The sequence below is a fragment of the Ptychodera flava genome, chromosome 8 (genome assembly GCF_041260155.1).
Source record: "Ptychodera flava strain L36383 chromosome 8, AS_Pfla_20210202, whole genome shotgun sequence".
NCBI classification, from domain to species: domain Eukaryota; kingdom Metazoa; phylum Hemichordata; class Enteropneusta; family Ptychoderidae; genus Ptychodera; species Ptychodera flava.
Genome location: NC_091935.1, coordinates 6,026,139 through 6,043,610, shown reverse-complemented (window position 1 = coordinate 6,043,610; position 17,472 = coordinate 6,026,139). Strand labels below are relative to the sequence as shown.

The 17,472-nt window shown below is 36.3% G+C and overlaps 1 protein-coding gene across 2 annotated transcripts in view; it reads left to right on the top strand.

Moving 5' to 3' along the window:
• LOC139138288 (ribonucleoprotein PTB-binding 1-like) overlaps positions 1 to 17,472 on the top strand; it is a 56,061-nt gene that overhangs the window by 15,296 nt on the left and 23,293 nt on the right. For both annotated transcript variants that reach the window (XM_070706600.1, XM_070706601.1), the window contains exons 3-5: positions 7,738 to 7,998; positions 9,936 to 10,138; positions 15,735 to 15,914. In XM_070706600.1, the coding sequence (XP_070562701.1) occupies positions 7,738 to 7,998; positions 9,936 to 10,138; positions 15,735 to 15,914 (644 nt within the window). The remainder of the gene's footprint in view (positions 1 to 7,737; positions 7,999 to 9,935; positions 10,139 to 15,734; positions 15,915 to 17,472) is intronic.

The following is a 17,472-nucleotide window of genomic DNA, read 5'->3' as shown; positions in this document are numbered from 1 at the left end:
TAGCCGTGTCAGACCCGTATTTTTGTATTTCCTGCTGGTAAATGAGGCCTGTGTTATGCCTTGGTCTGTGTTTTGTGTGTTGAATTGGAAAAAATTCAAAAGTTAGGTTGAATGTTTTGATGTTTCCAAATTAATGATAGTTGGTTCAATGGATACTGTGTACATGTATGCATGTAGATGTGATATCAATATCAGTCACTGTTGTGTAGATATAAGCTGTTTTCAAGTGATTAATTCTTTGTCTGTTGTGAACAATACCAGTGGCAACTCTTTCAGTCTAATGCAAAGAGGTACACATGCGGTTCTTGTCATACCATTAGAGTCACTTACGCAGTATCAAAGTTTGTTGAAAAAAAAATGTAAATATATCATTTGTCCACTGTCAGATAAAACAAGACTGGAACTCATAATATTATTGATATTAAATACTATCAACAGCATCAAGAAGATTGAGTTACACCCCAGTAAGGTCAACACTTACTAGTAAAATGGAATTGAAACAGTATGAGTCTGACCAATATTTGCATTGATACTTTCTGTTGGGTATAAAGTGTTTGATAATGTGTGTTGGGTTTTCCTGTTCTCCAATAATGTCTGTTGGTTTGAATCATATCAGGACTTGCTTTTTACAGCTACATACAGTGTACCAGCTATAGTGGCTTCATGAGTACTTATTTTAACTTGTTGCATTTCTACTTTGATTATAAAATCTTTTTTATTCTATTTTTGTTTTGTTTTTAGTCCCCACGGACACCGTCCGGGGGGACTTATAGGTTTGGTCATGTCCGTGCGTGCGTGCGTGCGTCCGTCCGTGCGTGCGTCCGTCCGTTCACGCAGATATCTCTGAGATGCCTGGAGCGATTTCATTCAAACTTGGTACAAGGATTACTTCATATGTCATACAGATGCACGTCAATTTGTTTTCTGATACGATCCAATATGGCCGCCAGGCGGCCATTTTATTACGATTTTTTCATGTACAGAGCCATAACTTAGGCATGTTCCAACCGATTTTATTCAAAGTTGGTACAAGGACATTGACCAATGTCATACAGATGCACGTCAATTTGTTTTGTGATACGATCCAATATGGCCGCCAGGCGGCCATTTTATTACGATTTTTTCATGTACAGAGCCATTACTCAGGCATGTTTGGACCGATTTTATTCAGAGTTGGTACAAGGACATTGACAATGTCATAGATAGCACATCAATTTGTTTTGTGATACGATCCAATATGGCCGCCAGGCGGCCATTTTATTACGATTTTTTCATGTACAGAGCCATTACTCAGGCATGTTTCGACCGATTTTATTCAGAGTTGGTACAAGGACATTGACCAATGTCATAGATATGCACATCAATTTGTTTTGTGATACGATCCAATATGGCCGCCAGGCGGCCATTTTATTACGATTTTTTCATGTACAGAGCCATTACTCAGGCATGTTTGGACCGATTTTATTCAGAGTTGGTACAAGGACATTGACCAATGTCATAGATATGCACGTCAATTTGTTTTGTGATATGATCCAATATGGCCGCCAGGCGGCCATTTTATTACGTTTGTTTCATGTACAGAGTCATAACTCAGGCACGTTTCAACAGATTTTATTCAAAGTTGGTACAAGCTTATTGACAAATGTCATAGCTGTGCATGGCAATTTGTTTTGTGATACGATCCAAAATGGCCGCCAGGCGGCCATTTTATTACGATTTTTTCATGTACAGAGCCATAACTCAGGCACATCTCAACCGATTTTTTTCAAAGTTGGTACAAGGACATTGATCTATGTCATACATATGTACGTCAATCTGTTTTGTGATACGATCCAATATGGCCGCCAGGCGGCCATTTTATTACGATTTTTCATGTACAGAGCCATTTCTCAGGCATATCCGCATGTTTCGACCAATTTTATTCAAAGTTGTACAAGGACATCAACCAATGTCATAGCTATGCACATCAATTTGTTTTGTGATGCGATCCAATATGGCCACTGTGCGACCATTTGTTACGATTTTTTTCATGTCCTGAACCATAACTCAGACATGTATCAAGCGAATTCATTCAAAAGTATTTTTATCACAGACCTAATGAAGAGGACTCTATCCTCTCTGAGGACCTGTAATCAAAATACACATTAACAAGTGGGGACTGTGTCATCAACGATGACTTGTTCATTATAAAAAAGTACATGCTCAACAAAATAAACAAAATGTGTGGCTTTTTCCTACCATTACATGACAAATCTTCACGTTGTGATTTGTCATATAGTAACTCATATTTACATTGAAAATGTTTTTTATAGCAACTGTGGTGATTTGTTTTTTGTTTTAATTAAACAAAAGTGTCAGGTTTGTTTCAAATAAGCTAGCTTGTGTCATTTGAATAGAATTTGAATATATATATATATATATATATATATATATATATATATATATATATATATATATATATATATATATATATATATATCATAAAAGAAAAATTATATTCATTTGTTTGTTTCAAATGAATGTGACAAGCACTAGCAAATGTCATTTAAAATAGCAGCTCGAAAAAAGGGGATTTGTTGGTCAGTGTGACAGTGATGTGAAATCAAAATATGGATGTTATTCAGTCCAGAAATGAAATATAGTGTACTACCGTAATACATCATACTTCAGAGTTAAAGTTTAACGTCAATGATTCCACCATTGCCATATGAAATGTAACGTGTCTAATTTAACATGTGCTCAAGTATTGCACTTTCCTTTTCCACTTGAAAGTAGCTTATTCTCATCCTCCGTAATCCATATGCCGAGAGCTTTTCCCCAGTACCGCGTACTTGTTTGAAAATGTCATATGACGATGAGATGGGCTTTTATTCTTCGTGCTGCTGCAAAAAAGAAAGTGCCTTGGCGAAGAGTCTTCTGAGAAATTAATATGTGTGGAAGCCCTGCATGTAAGGTGTCAAGTAGTACGTGGCGCCACAAACTGCCCTTACTCAGCAAACCTCAGTCTTGGTTCCCATAGCCACCAAAGATGGAGAGGAAAATTTAAGAGCTGTAGACGTAGCAACTGTCTGTGCTGTTGCTAGGTTGCATTTTTTTCATTTTTGCACTTTTTCATCACTCCGTCTCAGCCTGGTATTACGTGTCTCGAGATTTTTAATTTAATGCAGTACAGACATAGCCTATGGAAGCATTCTTAAGGTAGCGGTAAAGGCTATTTTTGCACCAATTCTTTTCTCAGAGTTAATGTCAAGTTTCAAGTGTTAGAATCAAGATATTTAGTTCAAATTTTCAGGATAACTCCCTTAGTTAATACTTTCTCCAAAGAATATAAAAATTGTATATTTGTAGCCATGATTTTGAAATATGACACCAATCAATATTAAAATTTAATTTTTCATATTTTTTTGCATCTTTGAATTTAATAATAAATTAATATTACCAAATTAGTTATAAATATGTTGACACTATTAATTGTAAGATTTGTACGGCAGGATTTGTAAATAAAATTTGTTTTTATGATTTTACATGGGTTTACATATCAAAAAATTATTAAAAATTCTTTCAAATTTCAAAATGTGATTTTTCAAAAAGTACTTCAAATACAGGAAAATTGTGCCGTACAAATCTTATCTGTAACCTTGTTAATAGGCTGTAAAAATTCCATGTCCATATCTCATTTCAAAGGTTGGATTTTATTGGTATAAAATTATGTAGGAAAACTGTTATTCTGTCAAAATTGTTGAAAACAAGCCATATTTGCACCCCTCTTTTGAAGTCAAAGAGCAGTCTTTTTGGTTAATCTCACTTTTGACACCTCTTTGACACTCAAAGAATCTAAAAATGCATTTATAATAGCAGTCACGCATTCTGAATGCAAGCACTGCCTTGTCAAACTTTCCTAAAAAACAGTAAAAAATGACTTTCCCTTTTCAAACATTTTTTTAAAAGCTAGGGGACCTCTACCATAGTTAATACACTAAGGACTCCCCAACTTACTCTTATTTGGTCAGTTTTTCAGAAGTTTCAACGGGCTATAACTCTGCAATGCCTTTGTGCCCAAATGTCTGGGTTTTTTTATTCCACAGAGACTGTTGACTACTTTTATGTTTTTATAGTTTTATTGAAGTTTATAACTGACGCTCTAGCCTTTACCGCTACCTTAATAACCCAAGAAATGTTTGATTTCTTCAGGTGATGTCAGTAGTGCCACTTTTAAGCCTACTGATCTTGCTACTCGGAAACACAAATCAAGAATAATGTTGTGTTGCGGAGATGTTATTAATATTTTCCCACAGGCGATGTGGGAAAACACGGATTAAATTTCAGCTGCTTCCTTGTGCACACAGACAGCTAAGTAAAGCTACTGAACTATCAAGATATTAAACTGATATTCTGTGTTATATTTGGTATTTCCTCAATAATGAAATTTCTATCACGTCATTGCATGGCAGGGGAGTACAAGGTACATACATACTGTATGTGGGATGAAAGGATTGAAATGTTGATTGTCAATGGGTCTCATCTCAGAACAGTTCTCACTCAATGTAGATAAGCATCTTATCTTTTACATTTATAATCTTGCTTCAAACCTTACAAAGACATCCAATATATGTGACTTGTGCTAGATTTTATCCATGCTGAACACATGCCAGCATGTTGACCTTTCAGAACTGTGACTCAAAAAGAAAAACATCACTTCCAATTACATTCAACAACAACATTGCTTTTTTTCTCGTATTTTCACATCCATTTTCCAAACTCGCTCACCCTTTTTTTATGTCACACATTAATCTAGGGAACACAGCGGTAGATGGACTGACCTGTTTTTCCCACCGGTTACCAGTGAATATGCTAAAATCAGACTTTAAATCAAATTATAAGCCGATGGGTTTGCTTTTATGAAAAACTTTATAAGTGGATTTCCGCTGATGCTTATACATGTGCGATTACATTTTTGAAAATAAATTGTAATTTAAAAAGACATACATGCGTGCGTCCACTCATCTGAGCTCATTTGAATGCTGCACACGTCAATGTCAGAAAAGCAGTATATGTGTTGATTTGTACTGGTAGCTTGTCAGTAATTTCCAAAAAAAATTGTGATTCATAATGAAGGGTTTGAAGTCACCTTGACACATTAGCTATTTTACATGAGAGAACAGTACTTCTGATATTGAAATTTACTGACAAGACTGAAATTGAAATGTCCTGTCATGACCTTGATACTATAGGTAACAAAATACATGTCAAACTTTGCTGCATGTATGAAGTATATTTACACATAGTACTCAGGGGAGAAACGTTTGATTGACAATTGTGAAGTTGTTCACTATAATGAAAGCAAGACAGAGGGCATCGTAATCGTTTGCTTAATTACACTTCTGTTACAAATGTTCACCAACACTTTTTTGATGATTGTAGCACATTCAGAAATTGAAATATAGCAAAAACTGTACTTGCCAGTCATATCCTGCGTTTGTAAAAGAACATACAATTTAGGTTCTTGTCATCGACATTAATTGGAAATGTATTCTGTAGAGGACAGGAAAGGACTTTTGTGATTGGCCACTCAATGGATTACACTCAACGTTACAATTGCATGAAAGCAAACGTCAGTCAGGCTTGCCTAAACCATGTGATGCCAAGGGATTTATTTTGAAAAATATCATATATAGTATTCCATGTTTGCAAAATAATAAAATTTCCGTATCACTTTTGCCATTTGCATGTAAATTGCTACAATAAGTACAAAAAGTACTTCTCATGAAACAATTGTGGTGATTTTTGTGCAAATGCATGTTTGTGTCCCTGCTCAGCTGATGTGACATGAGTTTTCAGGTTTGCTATAATCTCTGCACACTGGCTGTCTAACTCTTTCAATATAAATACATGTATCCATGTCGTTATGATATGGGCAATTGTATATGGTTACAACCTGGTATTCAGTGAATAGTTTGTTTCTATGTGATCACACTAGTGAAGTTGCTTGGTAGATATGCCTAAGCCATGGTGCATGAATTACCAGTAGTACAGCATGTTGTGGGAGGGAGGGAGGGAGGGAGGGAGGGAGGAGAGAGAGAGAGAGAGGAGAGAGAGAGAGAGAGAGAGAGAGAGAGAGAGAGAGAGAGAGAGAGAGAGAGAGAGAGAGAGAGAGAGAGAGAGAATTTTATTTGTTATCAGTGTATGTGAATATTGTATTACAACAACATAATATTTGTGTATCTTAGCTATACCCTACACTCTTTATCGACTGCAAATTAAACAAAATATGTAACATAGTGATCACATGATGTAGGTGTGAAGGAGTCAGGCCTGATACTGAAAGATGATGTGGCTGAGTAGTATGTGTTGATTGCTGGTTAGGTATCGGGTGACAGGGTAAAGGTAATTTACCACTGTTGGGATTGAGATTGCAGAGAACACAATTCCAGTGATTAGTCCTGGCCTAGATGAACAGTTCTGCAGACTCAACTCAATTGCCGTCCTCAGAGACCCTGTTTGTTATGTACATTGATTTCAATTGCACTGTGGATTGTGTGTTGTCAAGTGATTGAAGTGTAACCCACAACATGTGAAGAATCACACTTTAGTTTTGTGAGGTCACATGCAGTCATTGAACCCCATGTACCATTCCAAGGAGGGTACACTCTGATATTATGAGTGGTAGCTTCTTTGCCAAGTGATATCGATGTAAGAAAAACAAAGTACAAGGTTCAATACTGGATTTACTTGTACAGGAGTTGATTAAACCTTAATTTAACTACTGTTACCCAACCTCCATGGATTTCAGTGATTGGACCTGAGTGCACATATGTAGAGACAAGTGGGTGAATATTTTAAATTTCATTTGCTACAAAGGCTCCAATGTGTCTAATTAATTTATGCAAAACTGTATAAATGAGCTTAGTGGGTGCAAGTTGAGGACATCAAGGCAAATTTAATTCACAGGGGTGAACATGCCACAGATTGGCTACAGATGTAAACTGTCTTGTGTACCTCTTCTTTATGGAGAGGGTTTTATCTGAGCTTGAAGTGAAAATATGTTACCCTATGTGCAATTAATATTGTCAGCCTGTTCTTTCCCCTGTGCGTTTGCTAACAGTGTATGTTAATCATAATGCTTTTCAGTTATTGTTTTCAATTGTTTGTTCCTTTGGTCACACTTAATGTAATGAATTAGTTCTGTAAATAATGCATGTAGAAATGTATGGTGTACGTCATTCATCCTTTCAAACCATTTCAAATAAAAACTGACATACACACAAATAGAAACTACATATATTACTGATACTATCCCACATATTTGTTTATAATAATAATATTAATTAATAATAATAATAATAATAATTACAGTATTTTATTGCTTGCTTGTAAATATAGTATTTACATCACATTTATGACAATAAAAGTGTAATGCGAAAATAGGTTCAAGCTTTTCTCAGGCACATATAAACTACTATCGCCAGGCTTGAATGGTTAGGGAAACTGCAGTGAAATGGTTTATTTCAGTGTTGTATGATGTTTACATGTAACTTATTTAGAATAAATGATGTATCCACATTAAGACCTGGAAATTCCTGTAGATGACTGACTATCTTTATATCAACAGAAAAAATCAAATGTTTTGCTATCGCATAACGTGTTTCAAAAATGAATATAATTACACAGACTGTACCAATATTCAAATACCTTACCCTGTCTACAGAACTCATGACTACTTTATTTTTTTGTCAATAGCACAAGTGTCATTAGAGAGTGGTGATGAAGCCAGCAAGGTCATCAAAAAGTTCAATAACACAGTGTACAGGGAAAACAAAATACTGGTACGGATGCCACCATTGGAGGTTATCTGTATCATGAACCTTCCTTTAAATTTTACCCATGGAGAGTTTGACGACTTGGTCAATTCATTTGGCATTGTACACAGATGCTTCCTGATTTATAGTGAGAACACAGGACTCAGTAAAGGTTATGGCTTTGTAGAGTACGAAAATACAGGTGAGCTGATTTCTTTTTTTCTCTCGATTGAACGAAAGCTGTAAATATTCAGTTGTGTTTGTATATGTATGTATCATAGGCACAGGAAATGTGTAAGATGCCTCTTATTACTGAACTGATCCTGGTTTCCCATGGTCTTTGGTTTACTCAGACCCTTGAGAAAATGTTTTCTCAAGTATCTATGGTTTACTTTTGTCGAAAAACTCCTGAAACGACTTGAAATGTTATTTACATATACTTTCATACAGTTCTAGAGCAACAACTCGCCAAAAACTGAAAAAAATGATAGAAGTATGGATCGAGACGAACTGAATTATCATATTTTCTTTCAGTAGTCTTCTTTTAGATTGATGTTTATCTTTCTATTATTAAATTTGCACTCTATGTTTTGTAATTATTTGAACCTTAAGCTTTTCCATAACCTCTGAAATACTTGAATGGAATTAAGCATTAGATCTGTTATGTAGTCCACATAGACTATACAAATTGTCTTTCTTTCAAAGATTTTATACACAGAAGTGTTTTCTATCTGGAAGCAGGTAGAGTATGCAAATTTTGCCACCAAAATGTCACACTTTTTCCAATTTCAGATCTGGTGAACTTTATGCTAATTTTTGCCACCATGAAAATGTCACACTTTTTTCATTTTCAGATCTAATGAACTTCATTTTGCAAATAAGACATAGGTGTTGGATTTTCAACAATTTCCAACTGTGGATATTTTTTGCCATATCTGACCACCCCTTCTGACCATATGTGTATTTAAAAATCTATTCCAAAAGTACACGCACGCAGACAGTGTTGATAATTACAAACATGGTGTTTCAACATGTATTACTATCAGTATGTTTTTAACTTATTGTTATACCAAAGAGAAGAATTTGAAACATTTGTAAATTGACATGCTGGTTTCCCTTCAAGTTCAGAGTGTTACAATAGATTTTTTGTGTTACAGCGGGTCCAAATGAATTTCAAAGCACTCGATAACCCCATAGTCAGATTTGAATCTCACACAAATAGTGTTTGTCAGTCATCTAAGGCAAGCAGCTGTTGGAAATCACGCTAATGACTTGAGCTTTGTTTGAAATGTCTATTGTCATGTGGCAACAGCGAGGACCACATCTGTGACTGATGTGTGTAATAATTTACCAATGAATGATGGGTATTACGCAGATCAAAAGAATGCCAAAAATAATGAGTTGTTTGTCATTTATTTGTAGCAGTTTTGCAACAGTATCAATGCAGACTAGAGTGTTTGCATAGGACCACTGCTGATGCAGTTCTTTTCAGAAATACGTGTAGGACAATTAATCGGTTTCTCTGCAGTTGAACTTTGTGAATTGTCCTTGTTGTGCTTATCACGTCATCTCTGAAAATGTGAGAAATTCAAGTTCAAACCAACTTGAGTAGTGAAAATTTGATTTGATATTTCAGAACAATAATCCATTTTGTAGTACTGTTGATTGTCATTGCAGAGAAGGGATGACATATCAAGCAAAATGGAACTTGTGGAATATAGTAAAGATTTGCAACTTTATTGAAAATTTAGCATGCTGTGTGTGTACTAAAACTTCAGTCTTGTCTTTGTAAAAAATTACCTTGGAGAAAATGGGACTGAAAAAGATAAAAATTCCTATATATCCTGGTTATATGTTTAGGCTATAGGACTAGTCATTATAGATATATTACAGTGATATGATGCATGGCCCTGAATGAGAAGACTTAGAAATACTGGGCTCAATCTTAGACATGTTTAAAGTTATTGTAGTCCTGCTTGGTATGTGTGTCATCTGTTACATTGTATCTTTAAAGATATCTTGAAACCAGTATAAGTTGTAATAACTCCTCAGTGTTAGCAAGACTGGGACCACTATCCTTCAGATGAAATCCTCTGAAATTTCCCATTTCGTGTATTTTTTTTATCTTCTTGTCAACAGAATCAGCATTGAAAGCCAGGAATGAACTGGCTTGCAAGAAACTTGGCAACAAGCTGCTTCACACCGACTGGGCTGTACCCAGTCTAACCACCTACTCCAGCCTACACTCCAAGTGTCTGCTGGTAGAATTCCTGCCAAAGGATACTACAGATAAGGATTTCAGGGAGGCTGTCAGCCAGCACGCCATCCCGAGATTTTGCAAGGTGGGTATCTGGGTGAAGGTTATAGGTCATCCAATTTCTACACAATGACATTCACCAGTAACATTTTATTAGTCCCCACGGACACCGTCTGGGGGACTTATAGGTTTGGTCATGTCCGTGCGTGTGTGCGTGCGTCCGTGCGTGCGTGCGTGCGTGCGTCCGTCCGTTCACGCAGATATCTCAGAGATGCCTGAAGCAATTTCATTCAAACTTGGTACAAGGATTACTTCATATGTCATACAGATGCACGTCGATTTGTTTTGTGATACGATCCAATATGGCTGCCAGGCGGCCATTTTATTACGATTTTTTCATGTACAGAGCCATAATTCAGGCATGTTTCAACTGATTTTATTCAAAGTTGGTACAAGGACATTGACCAATGTCATAGATATGCACGTCAATTCTTTTTGTGATACGATCCAATATGGCCGCCGTGCGGCCATTTTGTTACGATTTTTTCATGTACAGAGCCATAACTCAGGCATATCTCAACCGATTTTATTCAAAATTGGTACAAGGACATTGACCAATGTCATAGATATGCACGTCAATTTGTTTTGTGATACGATCCAATATGGCCGCAAGGCGGCCATTTTATTATGATTTTTTCATGTACAGAGCCATTACTCAGGCTTGTTTCTACAGATTTTATTCAAAGTTGGTACAAGGACATTGACCAATGTCATAGCCATGCACATCAATTTGTTTTCTGATATGATCCAATATGGCCAGGGTTCGACATTCGTGTAAAATGATCACTATCCCGCAGGACCAGTAAAATGTTTAATTCAGTGGTCCTGCAAAAGATTTGGTAGTCCCGTCTGAAAGTCTCATGACATAACTAGGCAATAACTTGTTGTTCGAAAAATGTTTTATTTCACATTAAAGCAAAACTCTCAGCACTTACAGAAACATATCATTTACATTTAGGAGTCAACTGTTGCTGACTAGTATCCTAGCCACTGAAGAAAGTCAATGTCAAACATGGTAGAACTGTCAATCGGCTATAGCAGAAACAAATTCTCGTGCCCTTTTGTCATTTCTATACGTGGACCCGACATTCAAACCTTTTGCTTCATCTAAGTCACGCAACCAAGGAAAATCGGAAAATGGTCTGCCATGTTTAGCGAGAGCATGTGACGTTTTGAAGAGAACAACCAGTCTGCTGACAACCTCTTTATTCAAAGATAGAATAATTTTATCGGCCAGAGTCTCGCCAGGTTTCGCCTGCTTGGCTTCCAGCTTACCAACATTCCTGCTATGAGTAACTGAGATGGCATGTGCCTTAACAGAATCTAGTTTAAAATTCGAACATCCCGTCACAAAGGTGCCCACAGCGTCAAATTTTCGACAAACCTCGCAGTACATTTTCCCCTTACCATTACTGACAAAATAGGACAGCCAAGTGTATTTCGTTTTCCAAGCCTCCTGAAATTCACGTACCCGGACGTTATCATCGTAGCACTTGTTTCTTCGACGTACCTCTACTGTAGATCGTGCCTTTTTGACAGCCGGGGGAGTATAGCCAACCAAAAGACGTTCCATCATTAGTAAAAAATCAGAGCTGAAAATAGATCGTGCGAGTAGTTGCGAGCAAACGGAATGGACGACGCCATTGAACTATGCGCATTGCATAGTGCGCACCCCATACAGCGCCACCAGCATTGCCACCGGCCATGTACACTATCTGCGTGAAAACACCGGCGCAGTAGTTTTTCAATGGCCGCGCACTTCGAAGTTGCTGACGATCAGTAGATCGTATTTATTTGCAGTTTAAACCAAAAGCTACTTATCGAAAAGTCACTATCCCGTCGGACTTGCAACAAAATAATTTTACTAGTCCTTAAAAAAAGTTACTAGACTCGGGATAGTGGGCCAGCGTGAATGTCGAACCCTGATGGCCGCCGTGCGGCCATTTTGTTACGATTTTTTCATGTACAGAGCCATAACTCAGGCATATCTCAACCAATTTTATTCAAACTTGGTACAAGGACATCGACCAATGTCATACATATGCACATTGACTTGTTATGTGATACGATCCAATATGGCCGCCATGTTGCCAGTTTATTACGTTTTTTCATGTCCAGAACCATAACTCAGACATGTATCAAGCAAATTTATTCAAAGTTGGTACAAGGAGATTGACCAATGGCATACATATGCATGTTAATTGTTTTGTGATACGATCCAATATGGCTGCTGTGCGGCCATTTTGTTATGATTTTTTCATGTACAAAGCCATAACTCAGGCATATTTCAACCGATTTTAATCAAAGTTGGTACAAGGACATTGACCTGTGTCATACATATGCACATTGATTTGTTTTGTGATTCGATCCAATATGGCCACCATGTGGCCATTTTATTACGATTTTTTCATGTCCTGAACTACAACTCAGACATGTATCAAGCAAATTTATTCAAAAGTATTTTTATCACAGACCTAATGAAGAGGACTCTATCCTCTCTGAGGACCTGTAATCAAAGCACCCATTAACAAGTGGGGACTGTGTCATCAACGATGACTTGTTTATGAAAAAATTGGTATCAGGTAAAATGTCAAGATACAGGTGTTTTCTTGTAAGCTTACAGTGCAAATTAGTCATGGCTGGACCTCTTGATTTTGGGGGAGGGGGAGCTGGAGGATTAAAAAAAAAAAAACTGACCACTCAACAAATAAAATTCTTTCAAGGTAACCTTTGGAAAAGAAAATTTGCTGCCAGGATGGGTGAAAAAAATTATTACCATACGCATTTCCTACAGTCCCCCTCCCCCTCTGAAATGAAATGATTGACCCCTTATGCACAGTTTGATCTGGCTATCCATGACAAGTAGCTTCATCTTGGCTGAAACAAACACCTGCTCATGTCGTTGTGAGAGGAGAGTAGACACAGCTGTGCATTTTGCCCCTGTATTTTGGAAATTTAATATTTATATTCACTATGGTTTTAAGAAATAAAATTTCCAATATTTTATCAATGGCAAATAGGACAACTTCTTATATTTGCCAAGTTCTATACTCACTGTCGCATCACATTGATTCTTGATAAGAAGCTGCAAATGGCGTGTGGGTGAAATAATTGCATGTAAACAGAGGATTTTACACCTGCACACATGATGATCCGTGCCCTTTAGCAATCATGCAGAGAAAGATTTCACAAGAAACATGATGACTAACAGTATTGTCCAAATATGATGATATGATGACAAATGCAGTAATTTCCTTCTGCGTGATAAAATAATAAAGCAGAACTTGATAAAGAAAATTGTCACTTTTTTATCTAAGCTTAAAGGTTTTCCTAATATGGTGACACTTTCACGTCCTTTGGGAGTTTCATTGAACACTCAACTAGTAACATGAAAATCAAATGCAAATGCTATTTCTCGCTATTGATTTTTTACCTATGAAGCCAAATCTGTCTTTTGCTGTAAACCTGTAAAACTGTAGAATGTTCCTTAGTTATTCCTCCCCCCCCAATAAAACAACAACAACAAAAACTGCTCAAAAAGGAATAAAAAGGGAAAGTTGAACTTCCTCCACGCATCAATTCACATAGTCAAAAATGACAGAAACGTAAATGTGATGTGAAGTCTGCATTGAACACGTTTCTATCTTAAGGCACTTGTACTCTGTCATTATTCAAAATGCATGATTTTGTTGAACTTTGAGTGCAACAGCTTTTACAAAATGTAGCCATCATCCTAGAGACGACAACATCTGTTCCTCCCGTTGCCAACAAATGCCCTACTTATCAAGTCTGATGAGAGCGTAGGAGTTGGGCGATGTGATGCGCTTTCGTTATTCAAAGGTGTCAAGTGACACCGGGGATGTTTTGCATGATGGATCATCGACCCTCCAAGGTGTGAATCGTCAGATTTCTTATTAACCTACTCTGAGACTGATGAATTACATGTAGGGAGCCGAGTCTGTGTCTCCAAGCATATTCCTCATTGGTCAAAGTACCAGTCTTTGAAAAACAGTTTTACAGCGGTAATAATTGTTTTGTATTTGATTCGTATAATTGTGTCTACTGATTTTGGCATTATTCTCTTCGTCCTTGTAGAAATGGAAACATAATTGAAAATGACGCAAATGTATCATTTCCATATCACACTTTGAATGAAATCAACAAAAGATAAATTTTTAATGATTATCAATGACAGTCAGAATGATAGTAGATACATCTTTTGATATTATATTTGGATTTTTATCCCATTTATCAATTACATTATTTTTCTCATTTCCACTCAGTACAGTTTTCTGAAAACAAAAAGTAGACGTTGGCTGGCCAACACAGTCTGTATGTCATGTTATCTTCATTCTTATTTTGGATAACAAGATTACTGTAAACAACTGCACTTTGTGAATTGATTCCAAATGCAGTGTTTGGCAGTTCATCATGCCATGGTATAGAGGGTTGTGATGTAGACTAGTTGAATGTCACAGAAATACTATGGATACGTAAATTGATAGATGTGTTACAAGTGACACAACAAGAGGAACTAGAGCTTATGTTTTGAATGGTTTTAACCCTTTCACCATAATGGTTTGTCCCAAATCCATTGTTTTCTATGGTAAAGTTGGACCTGTACACAGGGAACTGGGGGTGAAAGGGTTAAGGAAGAATGCACCTTACGGACATATCGTTTGGCTCAAATATTTACAATACACTTTTAGTCTATCACTTTGTTGGGGCTCACTTTGAAGCTCATGGGGTAAATAAAGTTTTCATCGGCTTAATTTTGTGAAAATGGAAAATTTTATTTGTCCTCATAGAGTTAACACAGGTGTGGCTGCCATTTTGAATTTCAAGTATCAATACACATATTGGTTGATTCTCTTGTGCCATATTTTGTGCAGTGGCCCCTGATTTTTATTCTCGATCTCGAAAGAAACTGGTTTAAATTTTCCTTATGGAAAGTTTGAGCGGAAGTGTTAATCTTTCAATTTGAGGCGCATCGTACCTAAATGTGAAATAGGTGTTGGGAATAATTAAATTTTCACAACACTTTTCTGTCATGCGTCTTGTGTAGACTCACTCTAAAGCCTGTGGCTTACATAAAAATTTCCACTATCCTGTTTTTGTGAAAATCAAAACTTCAATTTTCCCCCTGTAGAGCTACCACAGGGTGTAGTAGCAATTTGGAATTTCAACTGTCAGGGAATGCTAGATAATCTGTTTCTGTATAGTTTCAAAATTTGCAAGGTAACCCCTGATTTTATTCTTGAATTTGAAAGAAAAGAGTTTATAGTTTTCCTTTGGAAAATTTGAACAAAGTTTAAAGCTCTTTGTTGAGCGACATATTACCTTAGTATCAAAATGTCAATGGATATGATTATTTTTTTCTGTAAAAAGCTTTGTTGTTTTGTTCCATCTTTCATCAGACAACAAATAAACTCTGATGAAAAACATTTCAACATTTTCTAGTCTAATGTCATCGGGAAGAGAGATAAAATTAGAATACAGATATATTGTGACACGTTTTGACTTAGAGGGTCAAAAGTACCAGTTCAAGTCTTGTAGTTGTAACAACAAAGTTAACACAGGCTTTCTCACTGTTGGCTGTTTATTTCTACAAACCATCACAGGTTGCAATTGGGATCAAAGATGAAACAACGTTTGCAGTGGTAGAGTTTGACAAATCAGAAGATGCCGAGACAGTTCACAGTTCGTTACAAGGCAGGGAGATCTGCGGCGGCAAAGTGACCATCTCTTTCTGCACGCCTGGACAAACTGGACATCAAATATTCAGTGCAATGATGGCCCGAGTGAGTCTGGAAGTTACACCTTATTCCGTGATCACTTGTGTTAACAATATCCATGTCATTATGTTTGCCCCTCTTAGGTTTGAATCCTCGTATATCAGGGTTATTTAGATGTACATTGCCAGAAAGTCAGACCTGAAAAGGTTTTCCTAATCCTCCAAATAGTACAACTGAATTTTTAAGTCCATAAAAGCAGAAACACTCAAGGAATACTGTGTTTTCATTGCTACACTCTTGACTGAAGTCTATGGTTGTTGGACTCACAGTAATGGTACTGCAAAACCTGAAAGATTGTGCATGTCCTTGATAAATCATGGGGAAAATTATTGTAATATGCGCCTTCTCTTCCTATATTTCCCTGATTTTGCATGTCCTTGTAGGCACTCACTTAAAGTTTCTAAAAGACATTTCCTGAACATTTAGTTAAAAAAACCCTTTTGATTTTGTTTCAATCAAAGTCACATAACTACCAAGCCACAATATCTTTTAAGTACAGTATTATGCAATTTATAGAAGTGGTAGATATATTATAAACAGGGTTGAGAATACAGAATACAAAAATTTCAAAATGTAAAACTTTCATGTGAAAATTGAAATTTATATTAAAAGTTAACTTAAATATAAAAAAAATATCAAAATTTGTTTATTACTTTTTCAGATGCTCCAATCTTATGTTGGAAAATATATTCAAGAATATTTTATGAACTTGTGACAGAAGTGAAAGTACATGATTTAAAAATGAGGAAATGTACTCCGTGCTCATGATTAACTGCCAGTCTGTTTTCAATGTTTATGTGACAATGATTTTGAAATAATACTGAAACAATAACTTAAGATCAAACTGGTGAAGTTTGACAAGTATTAAACACATGAGTTTACTTTGATACTTTAGTATCACTTCGATGTTGTCAGTCAACTGTTTGATTTTGTTTTGATTTTAAGCCTACAGTTACGTAAAACTCAGAAATTATCAGTTTTTTCATTCACCGTATCCAAGATTGAAATACTACCGTATATAAATCTTTCGATACATGATTTATGAGATGACTGATGTAACACATATCGAAACAGACAAACTAATTTTTCTTCTTGCATGGGCAGTCAATTCTCTTTTCTGTCAAGTAAGTCTTACCACTGACGTTGTCAGAGGACGTTGTAGAAGAGGTTGATGACTCTGGGTCACCTTCATCATAATTTACATTTAGACAAGGGCCACTAACATAACATAGCATATCAGTTCCTGTGTCGCCACATTTATTGCAAAGCTTTGATTTCTCTACTTTTGTCTTTATTCTATGCCATTCTTCTCTGGTTCTCTGAGTCATAATGCATGTATGTGAAATTAATGTGTATTGTTCTCTCAACACTCTGCAAGTATTTTCTTGTTTCTTCAATACTAAAGGACACATTAAAGTATTCCAAAAATGTTTTCATGTATGTGAACAAAACCCAGCTTTCTTTCTTCTCCAGGGCAACAACATCCTGTTGTATATTGTATTCATGATGTATTATTTTCAGCTGGCATTGTTTGTGTCGCTTTTTCTCGTATTGTGATGAACAG